We start from the raw sequence: 26,259 nt of genomic DNA, 5'->3' as shown, positions 1-26,259 counted from the left end.
ATTCATCATTTCCCTCAGTAGTTTGTTCTAGTAATTCAAGACCCGCACTATTAAAAGCAACAGCTTTATTTCCTAATTTTAATCTGTCCAGCTTTACCTTCCAGCAATTTGTTCTTATTATGTCTTTCACCACTACAATGAAAAATCCTTTAATCCCAAGCACTTTCTCCCCAGGAAGGTACTTCTCCACCGTAAATTAAGTCACCCCTTGATCGTTTTCATCACCTAAAGTCATCTGCTTTGGAAGGATGAAGGGGTGAGTGAGCTCTGCTGGGTATTTCAGACATGATGTTTGGAAAAAGCACACTTTAAATTAGATATTAGTTTAAGCACTCAGTTGACACCTGTCCCTTACTTTTCATTGATAAACAGTGCTTAAGACATGTTCAGAATATACATTTGGATCCGAAACAAATAAAGCTTTCCGAGTATTCACCACCTATCTAACACTAAATCACACACATCTCTCGGGAAGAGTATTTCAGAATGGAAAATTCACCATAAAGACCGCTGCAATAAAGATTACTTTGGAGAGAGCAAGACTTATGCCCGAAAACAGCTTCTCCACATGAGCTGGGAGATACACTGTTGCTTCCACTGGAAAGTGATAGCCTGATAAGAGATGGTCAGAGATTTTCTGAAGAAACTGTTTATTCAGAAAACACCAGGTCATTGAACCAGAAATTTCTCATGAAAGCAAGACTGGTTTGACAAACTAGAGGTGAAACTCTGCCCACTAGGGTTCTGATGAAATCCTGCAGTGCCACACAGTCTGCCCTGGAGCCAGGGACCCCAGGCTCCTAGGGTTTTCAGCTCCAGGACAGTCCCGCCATGCCAGGATTTCCAGGATCTCTGCTGTGGAGTCAGGATTCTCAGCACCACGGCAGGGAGCCCTGACTGAGACACTGCTCCTGGCTCTGCAACAGGGAGCCTGGAATTCCTGTGGTCTCTCAAGGTTTCCAACCCCCTGCTGCAGAGCTGGGATCCTGAAAGTCCTGGGATGATCTCCCCGGGGCTCTGACTCCAGACAGCCCTACCACGGGGCTTTCCCTGGAGCTGGAGACCCCAGGGCTCCCAGACTACCTGGCTTCCCAAGATGCCAGGCAGGGACTGACTCTCATACTTACAGTACCAACCACAACAGAGCCCTGCTCTTGTCTGGGTCCTCCATGTACTACTGTGATACAGGCAACCAACCACAGGTAGGATGAGGGAGAACGAGAATACAGGAACAACTCTTGCCAAACAAAGTTGTAGCAAGCACAGGAAGACATTTTATGTCAGTTTTTAGAAGCCTTTTGGTTTTTGGCAGCACAGGGGATGAAAACCCACTATAAACTCTTAATAACAATGACCTTATATCAACTACAATATCATCTTGTCTGTGTCTTGGAGGAATTATGTAAGACACGACAGCTGAACGCAACGTGCAAAACTGAGGATTTGTGTTCCCTTTCCTGATACATAGCACTGCTTTCCTCAACACAATGCATCATTGCTTCCTTATCCCAACATCCATATTGTAGTGTGAACCGTATACCTTGAGATCATAAGAAGCAGCATCAGCTTTCCCCACACTTAATTTATCAGAGTCCTACGAAACAGTGCTTAATCTCCAACTTGGACACAAAAGCATGCACACCGAGGAGAAAACCTGGAAGGTTCTCCTTCTTAATAAGTCACTTCAGGTGTTTCTAGACACCCCCTATAACCACAGCCATATGTAAAATTACAAAATCATCTAAAATATACAAGATTCCTAGGGGATTTTGACATTTGCATATTTTTGCCCTGGCATTATGCAAATCATACCCCATTGCTGATAAAGGATATTGTCAACCTTGGCTGCTACTAAGAGGGTGCTGTGTTGTCAGTGTTATAAGAACACCCAAATCTCTCTTTGAAGGGAAAAAAAATGCAGCTATCAGCTTGGCTTTTTTTTCCCCTTTCCTCTTCACCTTGACCAAAAGTATTTTTAGCTCTATGGATATAACTGCCAATATGTTCCTCACAAAAAATGAAGGTGGAAAGATTGTGACAACAGACAGGAATTCAGCAGTGACTGTACCTTATATAACCAAGGTCAAGAGAGATATTCTGCCAAAGGCAGATTTCCTAGTACATCAAAATGTCCCCCTTTTTTGTTTGGTTGGTTTTGTTTCATTTTGGTTTAATCGAGTTTGGGCGTCCCCAAGCCAAATCCTGATCCCATTAAAGTTAACGGAAATTTTGCCCCCGACTTTGCTGCAGCCAGATTTAGCCCTGAGTTTAACAAGATGATCCTGTACACAGCCACTCTACACAAGTACCTTTACCCATGTGAGTACTGCCAGCAAATGAAACGGGTGTATCCGAGTGAGAAAGCTAATTGCGTACATTTGCAGGACCAAACCTTCAGGCAGTTCCATTGAAGTTAATGGGTCTATTCATGTAAGTAAATCTGGCAGAAATAGGCCTAATATTTGTAGTCTCAGAACACAGCAAAGCTTATTATATACACTAAATAGCATCTCCCATCTGCTCAGTACCAGAGGCAGCATGTAAAGTTGTGCCAGAAATATAAATAAAAGCTTTTTTTCTGAGTGCTGCAATAGTAAAGACAAGAGAAAATATGTACACAAAACACCTAGCTTGTTAATTCACACAGTGCCCAAGTCAGATAAGTAGGGCTCTGTCAGAGAGAAGGAAAAATATAAAGATTGTGGCCTAAACTCACAGCTGGTATAAGCAGGTCGTAAGCCTGCCATGAATTTGGCCCAGTGTTCAACTGCCTTATGCAGTACAGCAAGAAAGTTACAACCTGGAAATATCAGGAAGAGGCAGCATCCTTACATTGCCCAAGTATATACAGCCACTATCTTCGGCCCCAATCCTGCAAACAAACTTTTACACATATGCTTATTTTTACACATCAGTAGTCCCATTGCAGTCAATGTGTAAGTGTTCACAAGACAGGGGCTTTACTGAGCTCCTGGTGAAAGCTTTGGAAACAAATGTCAGCTATCACATGTGCTTTCATGAACTCTTCTGGGCTTTCTACCTTTCTCCAACTGCCTCGCTTTGGCGCCAAGCAGTTTTGGCAGGGACTACCTCCATTTTGGACAGCCAAATAAATACACGATTCTCTTCCTGACACACATTCTACCTCTCCTCTCCTGAAATTTATTCCCACACAAAAAAACCCAGAGTCCTTTGTTAGCTTTGAGTTTGGATTGCTATACTCCTTATCCTAACACCACAAACTGTACAAAGCACAGAAATAAAACTCTTAAGGCATTCAGCACCCCATTTCCTTCAAGCCCCACAAAACCACACCCCCCCCCCGAGAGGAAAATGGGAAGAAAGGGAAAAAAGTTAACAAAAACTGTTCTTAATTTGGTACCTTTTCAGCCAAGGCCTTTAAACTGTCTAGAAACCTTTGCCAGAAATCCTTGAAGAGGGGACGGTCAATTTTCTTCAGGCTTTCTTTGGTGCTAGCATCCACGCTGACATACAGCTGTGTTACTGGCTCAAGGTTCCTTGGCAATAAAAAGGAGAGGGGAATCATTATTTTCAGACATTACAGCTAACTGAATTTATGCTTTTTTACAGAAGCATCCATAAGACATAACCTGGCAGAGCAAATAACTATGCTGGACTCTGCTCTGTTCCCAGAAGCAAAAGCAGTAATGTAATATTTACAGCATACTCTCTCGAAGTTCAGCAGTGAATCTTTACCAAATGGCTGGGGTTTCTAATAGCAACAGAAAATAGTCTTTCACCACATAATGTGCCACAAAGCAAGGAATACCACATACTAACCATTCGCGGAAGGGTCAAGCCCAGTGATAGTTCAACAATCCAATCCTCACTGAACAGCATCTTTCATCCAGGTAGAACACTAATTAAGAAAAGCCTTCCCAAGTGGCCTGTGATCAAAAGAGCCTGGAGTCTCACCTGAAGCATTTAAAAGCTTCACTTCCTATTGGAACATCTGCAGGCAAAGTGCCCTAAAATTCCACCTGTCCTACAGGAAGGCAGCCCTATTCAACAGAAATGCAGTGCTGCTCAGTGGAGTTCACCCGGCAGGGTGGGACATCTCTGAGCTAGGCAGGTGGAACTTTAAGGCTCCAAAACTGTAAGCCACATGCAAATGAGCTTTTTGCAACAAAAGAAGTATAAAAGTGGCTTTACAAATGTGCTCCTGGTACTTTGTAGAGGACCTTATTTCATGGGACCCGCTCAAAATTTTGCACTGAATCCTTTTCAGCTAGCACCACTGTAAACATGCTTGGGGCCAGAGACTTACTGTCATATGAGACATTGATTCCAAAGCATATCCTTAGTTATGATTTCCTCCCCACATTTTAATAGCCCAGGCTCCCAAGTTCCCACATTTTGAGGAGTGTTCCTCTGGTGCAAAAAGCGTGGGATATAGCTCCCACAAGGACATCAATGCCTTTGTGAAGTTGACTAAAGAGGTCATTACAGTAATCCCAGCCCGCATCAGTCAAAGTGCAAAGAGCTGCAGCTTGGATTTCTGCAGGAAAGCGTATTATGCTCTAGCTCTTTTATAATTTAAGACATTACTCTTTTTACAAGTGTAATTTCCTAGCGAATGCCCCCTATGCTGATCCACAGAGGACAGGAGTTGTCACAGCCCCCAGTTAAAACACACATTCACCAGTGGGTTAACACAAGCACTGCATAAGTGACTTCTAAAAGCTTAAACCTATTCTGCTGTCCAAGAGCCTGTGACCGATTTCATCCATGCTGGAACCCCAAGGCTAGCAAGTGTGATGCAGACACAGATAACTGGAGCTGCAAAGAGCAGAATAAATAACACTGTATTCTGCTATGCAAGGAATAATGAACAAAGAGTAACAAGCTGAGAGAATCAGACTTAGCAAGCTCCTTAAAATCAAGAGAAATAGACAAAGGCAATTAATTTTTATACCCTTTTGTCTCTTCTGGGGGGCTGGTGATATTTGTCAAACACCAGGCAAAAACACTCTACCACAATGCCTTCTAGATAAAGTGACAGCTTCAAAATTTTATCACACAGCTCTGTGGGTCTACTAGCCAATATCTTAGGAAATTAAGGAAGAGCCTTCCACAAATGCTGCCTGTGAAAGCTGCTAACAAGCAGGCTACAACTCCAGTCTGATCTAGTGCTTTTAAAAAAGAATCCTTCATACAGCTGTCAATCACTCCTTCTTTAAAAAAACATGAAGGTGAAAACTAAAAGTGACAAGAATTGTCTGGAATGAGACCAGAGCTGAGCTGTCAATGGTTAGAAAATCCAATTACTCGACATGAACTTGCAAAGTACCCAAGCATATACCTCCTCTCCAGATTCAGACAAGAACAGATCATTAATGGGAAACAAATCTAACAGTTTAGATTAAGAACCGGTTTACTAGTGAGCATGCTCTGAACTGACAGTCCAAGCAGCAATTGCCCAAATGGCCAAGTGTTCCAGGTATCAAGGGATTGGAATATTCAATTACAAAGAGCGTAGCCAGTCTTTTGCATGTTACATTTGCCTAATAAAATAATATAATAATAATGATAAAAAGGTATCACTGAAGACAGAGCTAGTCACTTTCAGAATGGTAACTGGAAAAGTTCCTCTTCTCCAAGGAACCAAAGCATGCCCCATCCCCAGCAGCTGCAGGCAGCCAGCAGAATTAGTACAGTTATACCACAGAAAGATGGGGACTCGATCATGAGCAGAGGTTTTACATACCCTCTTGCACTATGCTGTTCCGCTTTGCAGTGACCGACTGAGCCCCAGCACCCACAAGGGGGCATAGCTGGGTCTGAAAGTACATGAATACACTTGTCATTGTACCCCACAAGCTGTGAGAGCTGCTGTGATATTCCACAGAGCTCTGACATGGATTTAGTAGTGAACAAACAAGGGACACAACCTAATGTAGTGGATATAATTACCAGCTAAACCTGAAAATGCTTTTGTACACAGCCAGCGTCAGATCCCTAAGAGACTTACAATACCGACAAAACATCATGTCAATAAACTGTACAGTCTAAGTTCAGCAGCAGGAATAAGACCACTCTTATCTCAGCAAGGTTTGTGTGTTCTTAAAGCAAGTCTTATTAACTGCTGTACCATATACCAGGCTCGGATTTTGCTAGTTGGGATCAATGGACATGCTGATGAGAGAGCAAAACTAGAATTTTATCATTTAAAAAAAAAAAAAAAAAACAACACATCATTTTCCAAGAAATATATTTTCAGAAATAGTGTTGGCTCTCTTTTTAAATTCTATGTTTAGTTTCTATCTATCAGGCCCATAATACATGGTTTGAAAAGTAACTTGATTACACAATTACCCAAGCATTTGGAATGGCTTTGGAGTACCTAATTACTCACTCTAAAAAATGTGTGCCTCCAGCCCTCACATTCAGACCAAAAAAGGGAGCCAGAGAGGAAGCCAAAATATCAGAGATTACTGATGTGTAAATTATTATTTTGCAACAAATGGAATGTCCTATTCACCTGGAATTAGAAATTGTGGGAAATATAACACACCAAAGCCATCGCGGCTGTACCCTCCAGTGACACTGCTAGCGTTCCACCAGAGAGGAATTTGGGCCTATGCTGTTAACTAATGCCTTTCGAAGTGCTCTTCCTCCCTCCCCCCACCCCAAGTTGTGGGAGCTGAAGACAGGGTCTGAACATTAGCAGCAAGTTTTTCACTGCTGTTCTGATTTTTGGTTAAACAGGTGTCAAGCACTTTCAAAAGAGACAAATAATACTTTTAATTCACCCAGGACCTTTAATCGAAGTATCTGAAAATGCTTTACAAATATTAAATTTCACAACTCCCTCTGCGTGGTTAGATAAAAATGACTAATTACCTTTTGCAGGTGGGAATACTGAGAGAAGAAGTGAGTGAATTGCTCAAGGTCACAAGGAAGCGCGCAAGTGAACTGGGAATAGAACTCATGAGCTTTAATTTGCGGTCTGTTTATGAGAAACACTCCCTTCCTTTACTCAATTGCAACATCAAAAGCAAAACACAATTTGCATTTCATTTGTTTTATTCTTATAGACTTTAGGTATCTCCAGAACCTTCCGGAATGGACGTTTGGTTATACTGCCTGTATTCAAAGTAATTGCACTGAATTTAAGAGGCACAGAAAAAAAATAATAAAGTAAATGTACATTGGTGTGGAGAAGAGAAGGAAGAGGGCGGGAAACAGAGAGACTAAAACTATGACCCAGGCAGATTCTGAGCAATAATTTTCATGGCTATTTGTCATGCAGACTGTGGCATCGTGTATTTCCACTATGATAAAATATAAGCACACCATACAACACCAACTCTTTAGAACAAGACAAAATCCATTAAAAAAAAAAAAAAACACTTCATAGGATTCTCACCTAATCTCCACAGGGAACTGTGCGTTTGTAACCAGGAAGCTGGAGATGTTGTGCCGGTGCAGCAGTTTTAAGAACGTGTTGATTTCTGGGTACATAATCGGCTCTCCCACCAGAGACAGCGCACAGTGTTTCACCACCATCCCTTCTTCGAAGCGATCTACTCTCACCCCTGGCACACCTGGAAAAAAGGGAGAGGTGGGGAGAAGAGTGCGGTGGAAAAAGAATTTACGAAATAATTCATAAAAAGAAAAGGAGTACTTGTGGCACCAAGTACTGCTTTTTTTTTTTTTGCAGATACAGACTAACACAGCGGCTACTCTGAAAAGAATTCATGCAAAACCTACACAAACAGCACATCTTGGATATTCGTTGGAAACTGGGGAGAGAGTAAAGTGAATGATGAAAATTTGCTGTCCATCACAGGGAAAGAGAAGATTGGTTAATCCTTAAAAAAAAAACAAAAAAAACATTTTACACTCCAGTAACTGAACACCAATTTGTAAGCAACCCTTCTGAACCATCATGTACTTGAGCCAATCCACCTGTGCGGCTACTCATTTTAAGATTTTCATTGTGTCAAGATCAAGAAAATGGGACTGATGACTGAAGCTACTGAACCAGATCCGCAGGTGGTGTAAATTAACATGGCATCATTGAAGTCAATGCCCTAACATTGCTTTGCACCAGAAGACGCCGCTCACTGTGTATACAATGAACCTGTATAAACAACAAAAGCAATATTTTAGTACACTGTATAGAATAGTCTCTCGCCCACACATAAGTCCTCAATAAAGCACACGTGAAGGAATAGGAACAAGGGAACAAAACCAAGAACCATAAGCCTTTCTTTACGAAGAAATGAACAAGTTATGTTCCTCCTCCCTCAGAGCTGAAAGTAGTTTGTGCATTTCACACGAAAACAAAGGCCCACATTTCATTTAACACAGCAACAATATTCCATTGCAAATCAGTATTCGTCACCAATACCATCTGCTTTAAGACATTTCCTGAGACAAAAGACCTGTTAACACACAAACACTGCCTCATCCCTGGGTTGCGAGGACCACTTCCAAGTGAGAAGGTAGCAACAATAAGGCTACCAGCTATAGCTATCCCATGGAACAGTCATCAGATATAAGTGCTTTTAGCTCCTAATAACATGAGCCAGATTCATACTAGCAATCTGGGAACGAAGAGTGCTCTATCCCATCCATTACCAGCTCCCTGAGCTTCTGCGTCTGCACGTGAACTCATTTCACTAGGAATAAGAAGCAAGCCAATTCAAATTTCTATTCTGAAGATGTCACTTTATATTGGCCTGAGGTGCCTTGATGCATTTGAATAATATACTAAGCATTTTAAAAAAGAGTTATGGCTGGAAACCACAGTCCTCACCTCACCTCATGTTGCCTAGACGCTGCAGCTCAAATGGTACAGAAAATTACCCACTAGACTGCAACGTCAAGATAAAGAAAGGCGTTTGAGGATACAGCCTCAACCTTAAACAGAGAAGTTGGTCTGTGACCAGAACCAGGAAGTTTAGTGCATTTAAAATGAGTTAGATTTAGTCCTGAGCCCATGATAGCTCTAATAATGTCTACTCACAGGGACCCTCCAGGACTCAAAATGGGAATTTTACCCCACTGGAAAGGAGAATCGCAGCTTTACAATGAGACAAACAGCACTTTCTTCTGGTTCTGGAAGGAGCAAAGATATCAGACATTAAAGTCATGACATTTCCATGTCTCAAAGTTATTCTGGGATGCATTTAGCTTAATTTCCCTTCCCTTATTAACCCTACGCTATTGGATAATGGTGACCAAGGCACCAGGCTTACAGGCAGAGGGAAATAAAAAATAATCCCAACAGCACATTTTTAAATTCTCTAAAAATTTTCCTACAACAGTTATTGTCCAATATGGCATGCACTACATACAAAATGGTGGGGTATTGAGGTTTTATAAGCAACCATTTTGACCAGCATAAATGATATGCTAGTTCAGGGTTATTCCCAGTGAGTACATGGGCATGTTAAGAAGCACATGAACTCTCATACACTTAATAACTAAACATAATGACCACATTCAACTTCCCATTTCCTATGGATGAGCTCGCTTTCAGATCTACGGTGCTCACTGTTCCACCACCTCAGCTCTTTGTGACTTTAATATCACATTCCCCTTGAGCTGCAATGCTTAGGCATAATGAACATTAGGGACCAAACTTCCCTGTTCACACTGTACCAGCATTATAATACTGTATTAAGGATCTTGTTTAAACATATCAGAAACACCCAGATAAGCGACCTTCCCCTCCCCACCTCTTACAGCACCTAGATTTTCAGGGCACACTTCGTTACAAATCCAGGACTGCAATACCAAAGGTACCTGCTTTTCTGGAGTGGGAGAATTGATTGATTTAATTATTATTACTATGCAGTGTCCACCTTTGTGAAGGGCAATGGGGTTTACTAGTCACTACCTGAAAAAAGTATCCACCAAATAAATTATCCTGCCCCTGTCCCCTTCAGCAGCCAATCAATCAATAAGATCTCTCTCTCTCTCTCTGTCTCCCTCTCTAATTTACACAATGGAGAATTCTGTGGCTGGAAGCTATGTCAGGGTGGGGGTGGAGCAAGGAGAACCCACTCTAGCCACAGTGCCACCCTGCACCCACAATCCCCTCACTTCATTCCAGCAACAAAGACCAGCTCTTGTATCCCACTCCAGCCCCACAGCCCAGGCCCCACCATCCCTGGCCCTCTCCATTAGAATCAGGCCATGAATATCTAGTTCATCAAGATCCTAAGAAACTGTCTCGTCCAAAACATAACAGGATTTAAATCAGCAACTTAACGAAAAAGGAAGGCAGGACCAACTTTGCCCAACTCAAGCTGGGTTTACATAAGAGAGAACACCAATGAACTAGACAGGATCACTCCATACTGCTGAAAAAAGTTTCTGCCTGTCACGTTTCTCATCCATTGGGCGCGTTCCATGCTCAGCCATGATAGACAGATGGGTTACCCAATGACATCCAAGACAAAGGCTCGACTTGCACATTTTACGGATGCTTCATTTGACTCCTGACGCAGTCACAATCTAAACGGTCAATAAGAAAGAGCTTATTTCTTGTCAGAGTTTTCTTGTCAAATCGGTTGGCTTTTCTTGTGCACAAGTGTTGACCATGGCAAGGTAACTAATTTTCTGTATCTGAAAAAGGATGTGAGCTAATGAGTAGCCCATACGGGAAACAAAGCCAAGAAGATTCCAGGTTACACATTCAGGTGGGCTGATTTCCAGAGGTGCTGAGCACCTGCAGCTCCTATTGACTCCAGTTGGAGTTCTGGGTGCCAAGTACTTCAGGGGGAATCAGACCCTCAAGTGCAGAAACCAGGTACATAAACATGAGAGAAAACAGAAAAGGAGTACTTGTGGTTAGTCTCTAAGGTGCCACAAGTACTCCTTTTCTTTTTGCAAATACAGACTAACACGGCTGCTACTGTGAAACATGAGAGAAAATGCAGCCAATACCCTGCGGATCTCATTCCAATGAGGCTCTATCTATGGCACTCCTTCTGCTCAGGTTAATGGACAGCTCCTTTCCATTCTTACCTCTCCTTACCTTTTATACAGCAAGGTCAAGATTTGTAGTCACCCAGTCTGTCCCCACCCATTGTGGGGCCTCTGTCCACAAACCATATATCTCACCCCTGCTATCATATATGAGATAACTCTTTCATGGCAGAAACTAGCAGCCCAGAGGCTGATCCTGAGCTCTAATGATGTAAACAAGACAAATCTCCTGGGGAAAAATGACAATAAATAATGTGCCATAAAAATTTTACAGTTACGTACGCTTGAGGGCCCTTATTAGTCTCATCTTTTTTTTCTAGTGTTCTAGAAACTTTTTGCTCCACACATTATTAGTTAGTGTCTGTTCTGATTCCCGCTTAACAGCTTCATTAAAAAAAAATACATTTAAATTACCTTTAAATTGCTTGATCAAGCTCTGGTGGTTTTCAATAGCCTCTCGCAAGATCATTTCAGGTTGGTCCATTTTCCACCGCCATTCTGTGCCCACTGGATTTGTATGATGCCTGAAGAGAGAAATATTGGATTTTTTTATTGTGATTTGTAACACACAAGAATGAGCCCACCTGCCAATCTTTGCACCTCTGACATTATTAAAAAAACAGAACAAAAGCCAGCTGCAAATCCCCAATACAACTCTAACCCTCACACAACCCAATAAATATATGCGACTTTTCTAACAAAGCAGCCAGCTCCATCAGCCCTCATTTCATGGCCGATGGGTGAACACGGTGTTGGGGGAGGCTAGTCCCTGGCTGCTCCTGCTCTGCCTGAGGTCCCCTGCCCCCCGGCTGGAGCCCAGAGCATACCCCCCTGCGACCACCGGCCCTGCAGCGTGCTGTGGGGGCAGCACATCCGGAAAGCCCCCAGCCCCAGCGCTGGGCAACGGGAGTGTCCCCAAACCCAGCACACCGGGTGGGCGTGGCTGGAGTGCCCTCAGCCCTAGCCCCAAGCCTTGTGCACACCAGCACCAGCCTGCCTGCCCCCGCCTCTTGGCCACAGAAGAGCAGAAAGGTAACTGGAAGCAGGCAAGAGGTGGCCTGGGGGCAGAGCGTGGATGGGGCCACACCAGGCTGTTTGCAGAGGCACAGCATTCCCCTGCCTATGCTACCCACTGCCCATGCCTCAATTTCTCTTCTCCCCAGGCAGAAAGGTGGGCCTTGCAGTACATTTTGAAGGCCATAAGTCTAACTATTCTGGACGATGGGCAAAAGTTTCTTCAGCAGCCAAGGGAACACTCTGCCTCCAACCATGCCTCTATTAAAATCAAGGGGATCCAGCTCTAGAATCTCCAATGGAGTGCAGCTGCGGCAGTATGACACACTCAAGGAGGCAGGTCCCAGGCCATTTAGCCGAATATTGAAGGTACAGATGCTATCCTCAACTGAAAATGAAGTGATGTGTTTCTAACCCAATAGCCTTACCCTTTCTGTGAGTTCCAGTGTAAAATGGACAAGAGCAGACTTTGTTATTCAATATAAAAAAAAGGACGGTGCAACTTGCAATAGATCAGAGATGCATTTATGATGGATCCAGTTAATTTCCTAGGTTTATTGAGGTGAGGCCTTCTCTGGTTACTTATAAGATTTTTTTTTTTTAAAGTATTGAAACCTAACAAAGTACTAGTTCTCCGCACTGAAGTAAGCGGCAAACAAAACAATCAGTCAATCATTTGAGACACAGCTGGAGTAAGACCACAATGCAGCAGCTTGCTCAGAGTCAGGAAAGCCCAACCACCCAAAGAAAGCATTTATATCAATATCTCAGCAGCTGTACTCAGATTCGCCTGCACTGATTATTTTTCCACAGGCCAGGCACCTGCAATTATATTTCACCCTCTACCTTAGTTTTCCAGATATACTATAAATCGATCGAAACGCAACTGTGCAAAACTCCAAAGGCATCTCCCAGACTCTTAACTCCCAGACAAAAAGGTAGAACATCCCTCATGATTTCCCTTTACTACAAGTGATTCATGTTGTGCATACCAGTAACAACACAGAAAGGGGTCCTAGACAATGGGCTTGATTCTGTTCTCTGTTACAACAGTGGAGTAACTCCACTGAATTCAGTGGGGTTAACTTGGTATAAACCAAAAAAAAAAAAAAAAGAAAATACACGTGCACACACTTCTGTGCCTCTTCTAAAAATAATACAGAGTGTGTTTGAAAACAGAAGGCCAAAAATGGAAGTTTCTCCTCTAATCTTGTGCATTCCCCCATCTTCTGTTCATGTTTTGAACCAATCTGAAACTCACAAAGGCTGCCTGTGTACTCACAAGGCTGCCTGTTTGTTCTCTCATTTGAGCACTTGCACCATCAATTTCAGTACTGCTCTCAGAAGAAATTTAAAGCGCTGTAGAGGGAACAAAATACCCTACTGGATCTCACGCAATGGCACTGATGGATTAAAACACTGAGCAAGGAATACAGGATCACACCTTCTATCCATACAGCATTCACAGTTCCGGTTACTGTGCAAAATGCTGCTCAAGAGAGAGCTGATATCAGGAGCATTTCGGACAAGTGGTTTTTGACCTGCAGAACTCAGACTCTGATATTACTCTTCTATAGTCTTCAAGGCCACGTCTTCCTCCTGTAATCTTCCAGCTACATAGAGCTCATGCCTAATATCTAATATGTGGCTAAAAGAGGGAAGGAAGAGATCGCAGGCCATAATTAAGGGCCTGACTGAAAGCCCATTGAGTTAATCAAAAGACTTCCACCAAGTCAAAGGGATCTAAGTGAGAAAAACCCTTCAACCTCACACTTTGACTGAACCAAACTAATTGATTCTCAACCTAGCACAAGGCCAAAGTGCCTGTTTGGGCCAAATATCCTTCTCGTTCAGGTAAAGAACAAATTCATGCACTGATGCCTGAAGCATCTTTAACTTCTCACAAAGGGAAGATACATAAATAAAAGTGAATCTCAATCAAAAGCAGCTTTATTCTTCTAGAGTTTCTCCAAAAAGCATTATAAGGCATTCATACAACTCTTACATTCTATTATAAGGTATTTATTCAACTCATACATGTTTAACTCCATCACTTGTACCATGCATATTTAATAGGGTGACTTGGCAGAAAGTCAATAGATCCTTCCTTGATGGACTCTGGACACCCATAAATTATGAGCGTCTCACAGGCCTTGAATTTTTTAACACACTAACTGTTTAATAAACACACTAGGTCATGTCTACAAGTGGCTTATTTGGAGTATGGAGTTTTAATGGGGACACAAAGCATATTTCATGGCTTTGGAGATTGCATTTCCTAGTTATTGCCAAAGCCAATCATTCACTCTCACCTTTTCATTCACCAGCAGGCTATAAGGTGTCCTAGAACATGTGCCCGACTAGTTACTCAGGTCTCAAGCAGGTAATCATGGTGGACTTTCTTCCCCTTCCAGCACTAACACACCATACTCAAAACAAAGGGGAAAAAATCCTATTGTATTAGAGAACTTTCACATTCAAAACATATTCATTTAAGAGACTGCTCTGCTACTCTGAAATATAAGGCATGAGTGCTATAGTGTACTGCTATGAGAAACTGATGAAAGACATCACCTGAACACAACAGGGAGTTTTCAGATCATTCTAGCGGCCCGTCAGCAAATCAGTGTGGCCTACAAGTGAACCTTATTTGTATTCTCATCAGGCCCTTGATCTACCTATATCATTTACCAATACTACCCAAAGGACCCTGGCAATTAATCATAACTTTTTCCCAGGAAGATGAATGCTCCTATGGTGTAAATATTTACGATGAAGCACCCACTAGTTTACTACCATGGGCAAGTTCCATAAGCACTATTTGCTTAAAATGGAAAAAAGGTCAGTGGATTTACTGCAAACCTTTACAGAACAAGGAGTTATTTTCCACTGTGAAAAAGTAGCCCAGTCCATTATAAAGAAACAAATAGCACACAAAAAATTGAACTGCCAGCGTCTGCCTGCCTTGGTAACTCAGATTGGGAGACCCAGCAATAGGAAGCTTCTACAGACACTATGGGGAAGTATGGTCTAGTCGTTGGGGATTGAAAGTCAAGACTCCTAGAACATATTCCTGGTTTGCTCCTAACTCTCAATGTCATTTATCCACCCTTAGCTTCTATCAGCAGCAACACTTTTACTCTGTCAGCAAAGATGGTTTTGCGGTACATATTTCCTTTTTGTTAATTTTATTTTGGGGGCTGAGATGAGGAGGGGAAAGAGCTGGGTTTAGGAACCATGTAATTTGGTAGAACGTGCTTTTTCTAATATAGACCTTTTCAATGCATTAAGAAAACAAGTACCTCTCAGAATTTAGCCTAGTGTATCTAATATTCTTTCCCTAAGGAAATATGTATTGCAATCAACACAACAACTGCTCCCCACTTAACAAGAATGAGGAGACATGGAAGCTTCTCCTTCAAAATCAACTCAAAAGACTGTTTCTAGCATTCTGTCAAAAAAGGATTGGCAAGACTGAGTGCCATTTCACCAACCACATGCAATAATTAGTGGAGGGAAGTGATCACGGTGTTTCCAATAGCTTTATTATATTGTTGTATCTTTTTGACCCGAGCGCCTAGCCATAGTTCAGGGCCCTGAGGATGTTCCAGTTGGAAGCAGACATTGATGGAGTCTGGTATTTTCTTTGGTTCAATCTTGTTTATTTACAAGGAAAGTACAGAGTCCTGCTTCTCTGAGCATAGAAGGAATCAAAAACCAAAAGAGCAATTTCTTAGCTTACAGCCCCAAACCTTTTTAAACAACAGACCCAAAAGCACTCTGTCTTTTCCCAGGGTCACACACTGTGCTCAAAGGCTACTGCTTGGCTTTCTTGCTTTTTCACCTCAGCGCCTGTCTGTTCTGCCATCCCTCACACCCACCCAAAAACAACACTCAGCAAAATCCCTCCACCCACCTAGTCCAAAACTCCTGGGCAGGGTCACCTAACCCTTTTGTCTTAGGTAGTGGCTTGTGATTGGTGGGTATGAATCCACCCTGTATTTAAGATAACTGTAAGGAAAAATCAATCTCAACAAGGTTTTTACTCAACCCATAACAATGCTTCACCAGCTCATAACAATATTCATTACTGATACCACAGTACTGTATCACAAAAGCTTTACTGTCACAGAGAACACCATGAACATAAAAGGTACGAGATATCAAACATCATGGTTTTGAGATACAAGAGTGAGAGTGATGAAAAGTATGGATTTCAGTACCAGTATGCGGTTGAGACTGGGAATTAATGTTGAGGGAAAGGTATCTCAATAATGATACCACCTAGCTTTACAAAAATGTTTTTTGTCCATACAAAGGAGGAAAGTATCATTATCCCCATTTCACAGATGGGAAAAACTGAAGCAGAGAGGTAAAGTGACTTGCCCAAGGTCATCCAGTAAGTCAGTGGCAGAGCCAAGAATAGATGCCAAGTCCCAATACAGTATCCTGTCCACTGGACCAGACTGCCTGGGTTTAGAGGACTTTTTGGATACATGTTACTGTTTACTCACTATGTGACCCAAAGCAAATTATTTCCATTTGCTGTAGCTCAGCCTCCCCTTCTATACAATGGAGATAATAATACTCCTTACTTTGCAGGGCACTCATGAGGAAAATGCTATCTAAGTGGAGAGTACTATTGTACATATACTGAGACCTATTCCCCACCCTATATTGCCTGGACTTGACAAGGAAGGATTTATTTAGGTATTTGTACCGAACTGAGCACCTCATAAAGAAGTTGCTACAAAATGGAGGTGGAAGCCACTGTACCTATGGGGCTGTGGAAGGTATTCTCTGCTCTCCATTCAAATAACCTTTTTGTTAGCATGTTTAAGTTTCCACCATTTATTGCTGGCATCAAACCCAAGCTATATATTTTGCACACCATCCAGCTTACCCTCATGTTTGAAGTCAATTGAACTGTATCTGTGGAAGGAATCCAGAATTAGACCCTGTGACAGAATTCTCCCGGTCCCTCACCTGGCAATAGGGGAAGATAAACTAAAGCCCCATGCTACCATTCAGCCCAAGGCTCTTTCCTCAAGGCGGGCTTTATTAATACAAACAAATTAAAAACAAGACCAAAGCTGGTTGGAACACTCTGTCACAGCCACTACCCATCGTTCAAGACTGCAGCAAGCCGAGAGGAAAGAAATACACCCTTTCTCTGGATAGCTGCACTTCTGCTTTAGCCCCACCCCAGGTTACCCATGTGATAGGCAGGGAACCCTCTTACGCATGGGGAGTTAACAAGCACCTTTATCCATTGTCACACAGGTGCTGAAACCCTGTAGGGTCCTTATTGCTGAGCCAGTGGGACCTGCAAAGGAAGGTAGGGGCTGGGACAGTCTGGTCTTATGGAAAACAAACTAGAGGACAAATCAAGCCTGGGGAGAAGGCTAAAGCTAGGGTTTAGGTAATGCTAATTTTGAATTACCCTATTTTTGTTAACAGAACAAACCCCTACAGGAAGATGACTTCACTTATTAAAATGAGTAGGTTGTTTGGCGATGGGAGGGGCCTTCTCCAGCTTACAGGCTCCAATTCTATTTAATGTAATTCTATTACATTCCAGTGTTGCTAACTTTTGTGATTTTATCATGATATTCGATGTTTCTCTAAAAGCCCCACCTTCTGGAGTCAAGTTATTAGATGAAAGTCTGCTTTTGGTTTTTAAAAGGTAAGTTTCTTACCCTCCCATCTGCACAGAAAACCTTGAGAACCCAAAAACTCACAATGTATCTCCTTTGAAAATTTCATTATTTCTGGGGGCCTGACTCTTGCTCTTTGAACACTGTGAGTTGGCAATACAGATATTCAAGTATTATGGTAAGGAAATCCATCCCTGAGGAGTTCAAGCCACGAAATTTCAGGTTGCTGTACTAGCGGAAGACTGAGCATTTAGACACAGCTGTAATCAATGTAGTGTTAAAGAAAGAAATAAGAGCAATTTTTCTATGGTATTTTATTCTGGTTGCCTCCTACTCAAAGACAAAATAATAAAACCTATTCACTGAAATCTTATTTAACTGCTTCATCTCTCCACAGTAATTGATTGGGTTTTAGACACTCAGCCAAAGGATATAATCAAATCAGGTTTGCTTAGTGATCTCCTAAGTAATCATGACAGAATATGCACAGTGTCGGAAAACTCAGTCTGTACGCTTCCTCTAACTGATTAAAAGATTTGATCACTTAAATTTTTCCATTTAGACAATTAAGCTGAAGAGACACAACAAATACAGTGGACAGATTGAGAGCAATAATGGATGGTGACCGACTACCTTTTTATTTTTTTGTGGTAAAGTGAATTATTAGTTTGGGATATTTATGTATTATAATAATTAAAGGTTTGTTCCTGCTCCCATTGCCAACTCCTACTCATTTCACTAAGACATGAATAAGCCCTTAAAAAACACGCATATTATCCCTGAGCCCTATGAAGAGACTACAGTATTAGCATATGACAACGTGTACACTGCGCTTAGGAAATCCTGGGCCAAGTTTAATCTTGCCTGTCTCTGAATGGAAGTGGTATTGAAGACAGACCACCCCTAATTGCTTCCTTTCACCAGTGCAGGGCATTATATCTACACAAGGCATAATGCCTCCACGGATGATGGAGTGAGCCAAACCACACTTTTTAAAAAAGGGACCAAAGCTGCAGAGTTTAACGTGCCAAGGGCCAAGCCATGGCCATACTCATGCATATGGGCTTTAGGATGACGAGTATCATAACCAATGCTAGCCAGCGCCCATCTTGAGTGAAGACAGCCAAACTATAGCCATGTCTTGCCAGAGGAGTGGGGGTGGGACAGTCATCATTTACTTCTATGGGTATGTCTATACTGTAACAAAAAACAAAAAAACAAAAAAAAACACTGCGGCAGCAAGTCTCAGAGCCCAGGTCAATTGACTCAGGCTCATACTACAGGGCTAACAATAGCGGTATAGATATTCAGGCTCAGGCTGGAACCTGGGCTCTGAAACCCAGTGAGGAGGGAGTATGTAGAGCTAGCTGACAGGGCCAGTCAGGAGGGAAATACATATTACAAGTATTTTACTAGCATTGGATACAAAACCATTACCACATGAGTCTCCAACAGCACAGATGGTAAATGTGATGGGTTACCCTCCACTCCGGGGTGCCACCTGATGTACTGGAGTACCACTGAGCCTGCCTGTTCCACTAGTCGGGGCTCCTTGTTACCACAGTATCTGGGCACCTCACAACCTGGAATGTATCTATCCCCAAAATAGCCCTATGAGGCAGGGCAACGCCATTATCCCCATTTTACAGATGGGTAACTGAGGCACAGAAACTAAGTGACTTGCCCAAGGTCACACAGGGACTCTGTGGTGCAGTAAGGAATTAAACCTGGTCTTCCAAGTCTTAGGCTAGTGACCTAACCACTGGACTACCTAGGCTGTACCTAGGTCCCCCAAAAAACTGGTCAGAAAGAGGTAGGGTTGACCCTAGATCACTGAAATTTGCTACACATCTGTTTTTTGCACCTGTATCCGTGTTTTTAACTGCACCTGACCTGACAGCTGAAGAGACACTCCTCCTGTTCATACCGAAGAGCTTACTAATTAGACCCATTTCATCCAAAGCAAATAACCTAGAATGTTTTTCAGCATAGTCCTCTAGAAAGTGATTTCCTTGCACTCAGTTTGTCACCATTAGCAAAATCCTTTTTCCAGCATTACTATTCATTAGTGCTACTCCATTTCCAGCATTATTTTAAAAAGTGACAAATGGCTCCACAGAGCTATGAGTTAGAGTCATATGGCGGGTGTCACACTCGACGATTTATCCCAATTATCATACTTCCAAATTTACTCTCCCTTGGCGTCTCTGAATCAGCCCCATACTTCAAGACACAGACTCCTGCTGATAGAAAATACTGTAGTTGGATTGTTTTGGAGGGGAACGGTATTAAATTTTCTGTAGTAGAACATGAGGTACCAAAAAGCTCCGTTTGGGTGGTTTTATTGCTTTCTATTTTACGTTCATGATACGCCCCATCTGTGTTGGGATTGGATACACAATTACACACACGTCAAAATCGCTCCTAATGGCACAGTAACCATTGCAGAATTAACTGCACCATTACAAACTGAAGTCTTGAAAAGAGAAAAAAGAAAAAAAACAAACCACATTTTGTTTCCTAGCTACAGAACAGTTATGACATACTGTAGAATAGAGTGGGAAAATAACACCCATTAACTATGCCATATGAAGTTCACGGTGTCCTTTCAAACCATGAGGTGTGGAGAGCCTGTTTAGGATTACAGTACCAATTAAGGCTCAAGTGTAGATTTAAATAGGATGGCCAGTACAGAATGCTTGAACTTAGCATTTACATTGTAGTTATCTTCAAAGTCCTTTTCAAAACGACATCAATCGGTCTGCACTGGGACTGTTATTTAAAATACTTTTACTCTTAAATTTACAGACTATCAGAATAGGGGAAACAACTGACACTCAGGGGGATACAGCTGTTTTCACAGGATGATCTTGAGATGTCCAGCACGCTGTCAGAATATGAAAATGAATGGTGTCTGTCTATGTGCTCTTGGGGAGAAATAATACCCAAGCTAAGTACAGTTTGAACAGTATTGAATTAGTTAATGGGATAGAAAAAGAACGAACAGTTGAGAAGTTGAAATAACTTTCAACTCCTCCTATCCATCACATTTTCACTTCAGTGTTTTTATTTATACTGAGGGTTATGTTCTTTCCTACCAGGCTTACCTGGCCCTCCCTACTCAGGCAAAAAAATTCCTGCTGAATACTATGAAATTTTTGCCTGAGTAAGGAGTGCTAGCTCAGGTATTATCTTAAATTTCAGCTTCCGCCAAGCTCACGCCCCTCAAGGGACGATTAACAAGACCATCCATCTTGGGACTGGCACTTCGGCATGCGCGCGCGCACACAAAAGAGAGACCCAGTTTCATACAATCTAAAACATATGAACACATTTATTTAACACTTCTGTGACCCTGCACCATGGGGAAGTTTACTCATTTTTTTCAACTGAATCAGGTTCCGAGATGACTTATTAGTGCTTGGTATTTTTTCCAGTGGACTTAACATTGCAAGAAAAAACTAGCTGCAAAGTAAAGCACAGCATGTTCAGTCTCTTGGCTAGCTCCTTTATAGCCTAAATGTCATCTTTCCAGATGAAAAATTCTTTGGAAACTCAAGGATGCTTTTGAAATTATTCCCACCCTCCCTATCGAAACAGCAAGAACATACACTGAATTAATCCCTCCACCAAATTCTCAGGAACTATAAAAGGATCTTTTAAAAATATCTTTTTAAAATGTCATATAAATAAATTAAAAATTAAAGAGGGCTATTAAACCACATTTATCATCATATTAATATTTTCTTACTCTGGATGCAAAATTTAGCAATCTTTGGTAATGAAACACCTTAAACTTAAAAACCTCCCATTCGCAACTGTAATAAGAAGGGCATTGAGGTACTGACCCTGCAACTGGATCTCCATGTGTAAGCACGTGTCCAGTTGCAATATCTAGGCTATGTGTTACTAAATGTGTGTACTCAGCAGATTGTCAGCATGCAACAAATCCGATTTAATTTTTGGAATTATTGTTTGAGGTTTTTTTTAAAATAGGCATGCTGAGTTCACAGAATTGCAAGCAGGTCTTTCTCTCACGCTAAGAATCCAGGAGATTATAAACACTCCAATTAATTCACCAAATGATAGAATGACAGTCCCCAAAGTAAATCATCATCAGTACTTTACCTCCAGCAAAACACACATTTGTTTGCACAAGCCAGGCTCGGTGTGGTCTCCATGCAGCGGTGACTTTCAATGCCATAAAAAGTATGTTTGTAGCAGCCTCCTCTACCTCGCAGCATAGACTAGAAACAGAAAGGGGAAAAAAGCCACATAGAAGTTTAACACACAGTTTGCAACCAAATGATGCAAAAAGCAAAATAATGTAGAAAAACAAGATTTGACAACTCTGGCCATATTTCAGCTTCCTTCATAGAAAGAAATAAGACAATGGATCAAACTTAATTCTTACTCCCATTATACAGGAGATCAAGCTAGATTATCACAATGGTTCCCTTCTGGCTTTACAACCTATGAACATATGAAAATTCCAGTGTAACTGACTTCACTAGAGACTTATACCTGTGACTAATTAGCCCAGTAACCTGAATACCAATAAGGCTGCTTAAATTAAGCTTCCTTTTGCCAAAGAATCCACAGCAAAGTCAATGCATTGGAATGGAGATCAAGTCCCCAGTGCTGTATTAACTATAATACAGCAACACCCAAACATCTTTACAGGCATTTCTTCAAGTTTTCCATCATTTTTGTTTTTAATACGGTCATATAAATGCTGTATGGTTATTTGTTCCCCTAACAGATCTGCAGTTTCAATCATCAGCCACTTTGATGTTCATTCAAATCCATCCATGGACAGATTCCACAAGCCAGGTTAAATATATGCAGTAGGTCACAATAATGACAGATATAGTCTATTTGAGAAAATTCACGGCAAGCAGATCAGTGTACACTACAGCAGCTTATGTATGTGCCTATATAAAAAGTTTACATCAGTGCTGGGAAATTCATGACTCTCCTTTACAGGAAGGAAACAACAAACAATTCTGTAGCTTAAACATAATTTTTTCTTGAATAGTATCATACCCTACCACATCTATTATTAAAGCTTTTAGCCTTACAAAAATACTCACTATCAATAACCAACAGGTCAAGCCACTTAGCTGTAAACTTAAGGTAACTTTCTTGTAAAAAGTTACTACAAATAGTAACAAAAACCAATTTAAAGGCTACCTTATTAAACATCCACTTGCTTTAATTCTCCTAAAAAACTGCTTCTTTCTCAATCCTAATTTAAATAATACAAACCCTCTTTTACACCAGGAGTCTGTTCCAGGAGGACTGCATTATCTCCTTAAGCCTGGGTTTGCAGCATCCATCCAAGCGGTTCTCAAACTGGGGGTCGTGACCCCTTTGGGAGTTGCAAGGTTATTACTTGGGGAATCGCGAGCTATCAGCCTCCACAACCCTTCTTCACCTCCAGCATTTATAGTAGTGTTAAATATTTTTTTAAATGTGTTTTTAATTTATATGCAGGGGTTGCATTCAAAGGCTTGCTGTGTGACAGAGGTCACCAATACAAAAGTTGGAGAACCACTCTTCCCGTAGGAATTTGCAGTCTATTTAGAATGTATGTTGCTTGGGACAGAGATTGGTTTTTTTTGTTTTGTTTTGGTTTTTGGCACAACACATCAGATCAACAACAACAAATGGGAAAGGATTGCTATCACTATCAAGAGGGAGAGAGGAATATAATGGATTAACTTTTAAACCAAACCCTTTTAATCTAAAAGCTCCGGTGATTGAAATTAAAGTTTCATCCTCTCAGAGAAAAAGAAAATACAGCTAATGCCTAACCATTACAGTATAATTACGCACTTAGTGATTTTTTAAAAAAAGAGTTAAAAAAGGTGATTGTGCCCCCTGCCTTCAAACAGGTATTAAAGTACTTTTTGTATTATCGTAGCACCTAGGAGTCCTTGGAGCCCTTGCTTGGGCTTGCTGTACAGAACAACACAGAACAAAAACACAGTCCCTGCCCAATGCCATATGTATGGATTTGAGAAGATGCACATCATCTAAGAGAGCCAGATCGTGCAGATGGATATTCTGAGATGCCCAGAAATACACATTTTTCATACCTGCCAATTCTCTTCTGTAATATGGCAAAGCATAAATACATCTAATTAGTTAAGATGGCACTGTACAGCTTGTTTTCTTTAATAAACCTTAGGCCTACTTCTGCTTTCCACTGGTTTAAATTAAAATCAATTAAGATACTGTCTGAAACTGGTAATGTAGACCAGATCTATACCACACACTTCAGAATAACTACGTACTGCCCCCATCCATTCCCAAATTGTAGTTCTATACTTTTTAATGGGTTTTATGTAATATTGCTTGAAGCGATGGCACTTTAAAACAAATCAGTTCTCTATTCTTCGCTCTCATTTGCGGCACTGACAAAATCGGAAGACTTTTTCTTTAAGTTTTTCGCTACCTGCTAGTATGTTAAAAACCACAGAAGGAACATTTTTAGAAGTAATTTTACAGCCCACTTTTTGCAATCGATGCAGTGGTCACCAAAAGCATTACCAGGATCAATATGCCTTACAAAACATTCATGACAGTATGGCAGGGTGCACTTTAAACCATTCAGAGGTGCAGATATTGTGATGTGAGACTTCTCCATCAGGCATTTCAGTAAAAACTAGATTCAGCCACCCATGTTGGTAATCATAATTCAAAGAGTTCTTTTCAAAACAGTCCACGCTAATCATGCGTCAAAAACAGACACACCAGGAACTTATCAATGCCATGACTCCAGAATTAAAGATGTGTCATCACGTTCACTAAAAGTGCTTAATCCTAGAGTTTATAATTCTGAGAAAGTTTTAGTAAAATATATCCTGAATTTGCAAAATTCATAATATTCTCTGTTAGGAGACAAGGACAAGGCAGTACAACCACAGAAAACCAGAAACATCAGTTAAAGGACAAACTGGTCTGAATACCCTGCTACAGCTATTACAATGGAAGGTGTCGTCTTTGCTTTAGAAGATCTTGCCTCTGTGGTGCAAGCAATCTGCCCAATTACTTTTTCATGCTATATATTACTGCAGACAGGAGCTACAACAACAACAGGAATAAGCCGCAGAAAGTGAGACTACTAGAGAGTGGCTCCAACTACTTTGCGTAAATCATATTTCTACTCTTCACAGCAGGGATTTAATAAATCAAAATGCAAAGTGACATTATAATAGACAGCTTAAGGTTTGGTTACAGGGAATACATTTTCAAACAGTTACTTTGGACAGAGAAGGGTCACACCTGATTTAGGTCTCTAGATGTTTATTTTTGTTAGTTTTGCAACCTTAAAAAAAAAAATAAAAAGGTACCTTTGTCCACCGACAAAGCTTCACACCGGAATGGCTTCCAATCAATTTGTAACCTGGACAGAAGAAAGGGAAGAGTTAGTTCCATTGATTTTAAGCTGCAGTAAATGGCACACAAAATTAATCTAGTCTCTGAGCATTAACATCTCCCATCCCCTCTAGCCACCCCTAAAAATTAAAGGTGTTCAGATGATGGATGTGACACAATACTAGAGCTTGTCTACAGGGAGAGCTAATGAGCTGCAAGCCAGAGTGTGAATCTATAGCACACTAGCTTGCTGCACACTAACTCGCCATGTGGCCCCCACTGCAAAGTGCACTATGGAACTTTTAGTACTCTGTAGTGATGTCCACGCAGCAAACTAGTGCTTGGGGAGCTAGTGCGCGCGGGAGATTCACACCTTGGCTTGCCACACACTAACTCTTTATGTAGACACGCCCTACGTTAACATGGTGGAGAAACTTAACACACACATCAGCAATTCCCTGCATTAGAGTTATTTCATTGATAGCATCAGCCTTGTTTTATTCTCGCGAGCCCAGATCTCAGAGGGAAAACCACATGTCACCCAAAACTGACTCCACCTCATTCAGGATGGCTGCTGATTGTTTACAAATGATGTATTTATATTGCCCAGTCTCCCTCTGATGAAAAGATGCTGGCCCCAAGAAGGGGCCATGTAACAGAGTGGCAGACTCTAGGACAAATCACAGTGACAAAGAGTCTGTGTTGAGGCATCCGCTATTTAGGCACATTGTAACTATGGCCGAGTCACAGCAGCAGGCAATCCAACTAGCTCCAAACCAGTCATACAGAGGATGGTATCTCCTCTCAGACACAAAAGGAAATAGGGTCTGGAACCCCAGGGTTTTTTCTGAAGACCCCTTGTAACAGCTAACCCTGGTGGAGGAAAGCTTAGGCAGAAAGGGGTGAATCTGGACTAGCTGCATGGTGCAAAGTCCAGGTGCTCATAGGTTTCTAGGGAAGGGCTAAAGAGTATAAAGCAGACTTCAAGGTAGGAAGACCCTTCCGTCTCATAATGCATCATCTAGCCCCTCAGAAAGGTGCAGGAATCAAAAGCACAGGTTATACCCAGAACAGGACTTATCACACCTCTGCTCACCTCTTCCAGAAGCTTCTCCCACACTAGTATCTCAGCCCAATTCTGAAGGGAGCACCTCAAGAGAATGATTGTTCCATCTTCATGCCCTTTCAACATAGACTCAACATAGTACCAGCAAATGGCCTATGTGAAGTGATATTTGTT

General features: G+C 41.5%; 1 protein-coding gene across 2 annotated transcripts in view; it reads right to left on the bottom strand.

The window, feature by feature from the left end:
• Positions 1–26,259, bottom strand: part of LOC144276427 (S-adenosyl-L-methionine-dependent tRNA 4-demethylwyosine synthase TYW1-like) — a 125,722-nt gene that overhangs the window by 62,537 nt on the left and 36,926 nt on the right. For both annotated transcript variants that reach the window (XM_077836488.1, XM_077836490.1), the window contains exons 10-14: positions 24,995–25,047; positions 21,765–21,883; positions 11,380–11,489; positions 7,391–7,568; positions 3,383–3,518 (exon numbers count right to left, since the gene is read on the bottom strand). In XM_077836488.1, the coding sequence (XP_077692614.1) occupies positions 3,383–3,518; positions 7,391–7,568; positions 11,380–11,489; positions 21,765–21,883; positions 24,995–25,047 (596 nt within the window). The remainder of the gene's footprint in view (positions 1–3,382; positions 3,519–7,390; positions 7,569–11,379; positions 11,490–21,764; positions 21,884–24,994; positions 25,048–26,259) is intronic.

The sequence above is a fragment of the Eretmochelys imbricata genome, chromosome 17 (genome assembly GCF_965152235.1).
Source record: "Eretmochelys imbricata isolate rEreImb1 chromosome 17, rEreImb1.hap1, whole genome shotgun sequence".
In the NCBI taxonomy this organism is placed as follows: domain Eukaryota; kingdom Metazoa; phylum Chordata; order Testudines; family Cheloniidae; genus Eretmochelys; species Eretmochelys imbricata.
This window is presented reverse-complemented; position numbering and strand designations above follow the sequence as displayed.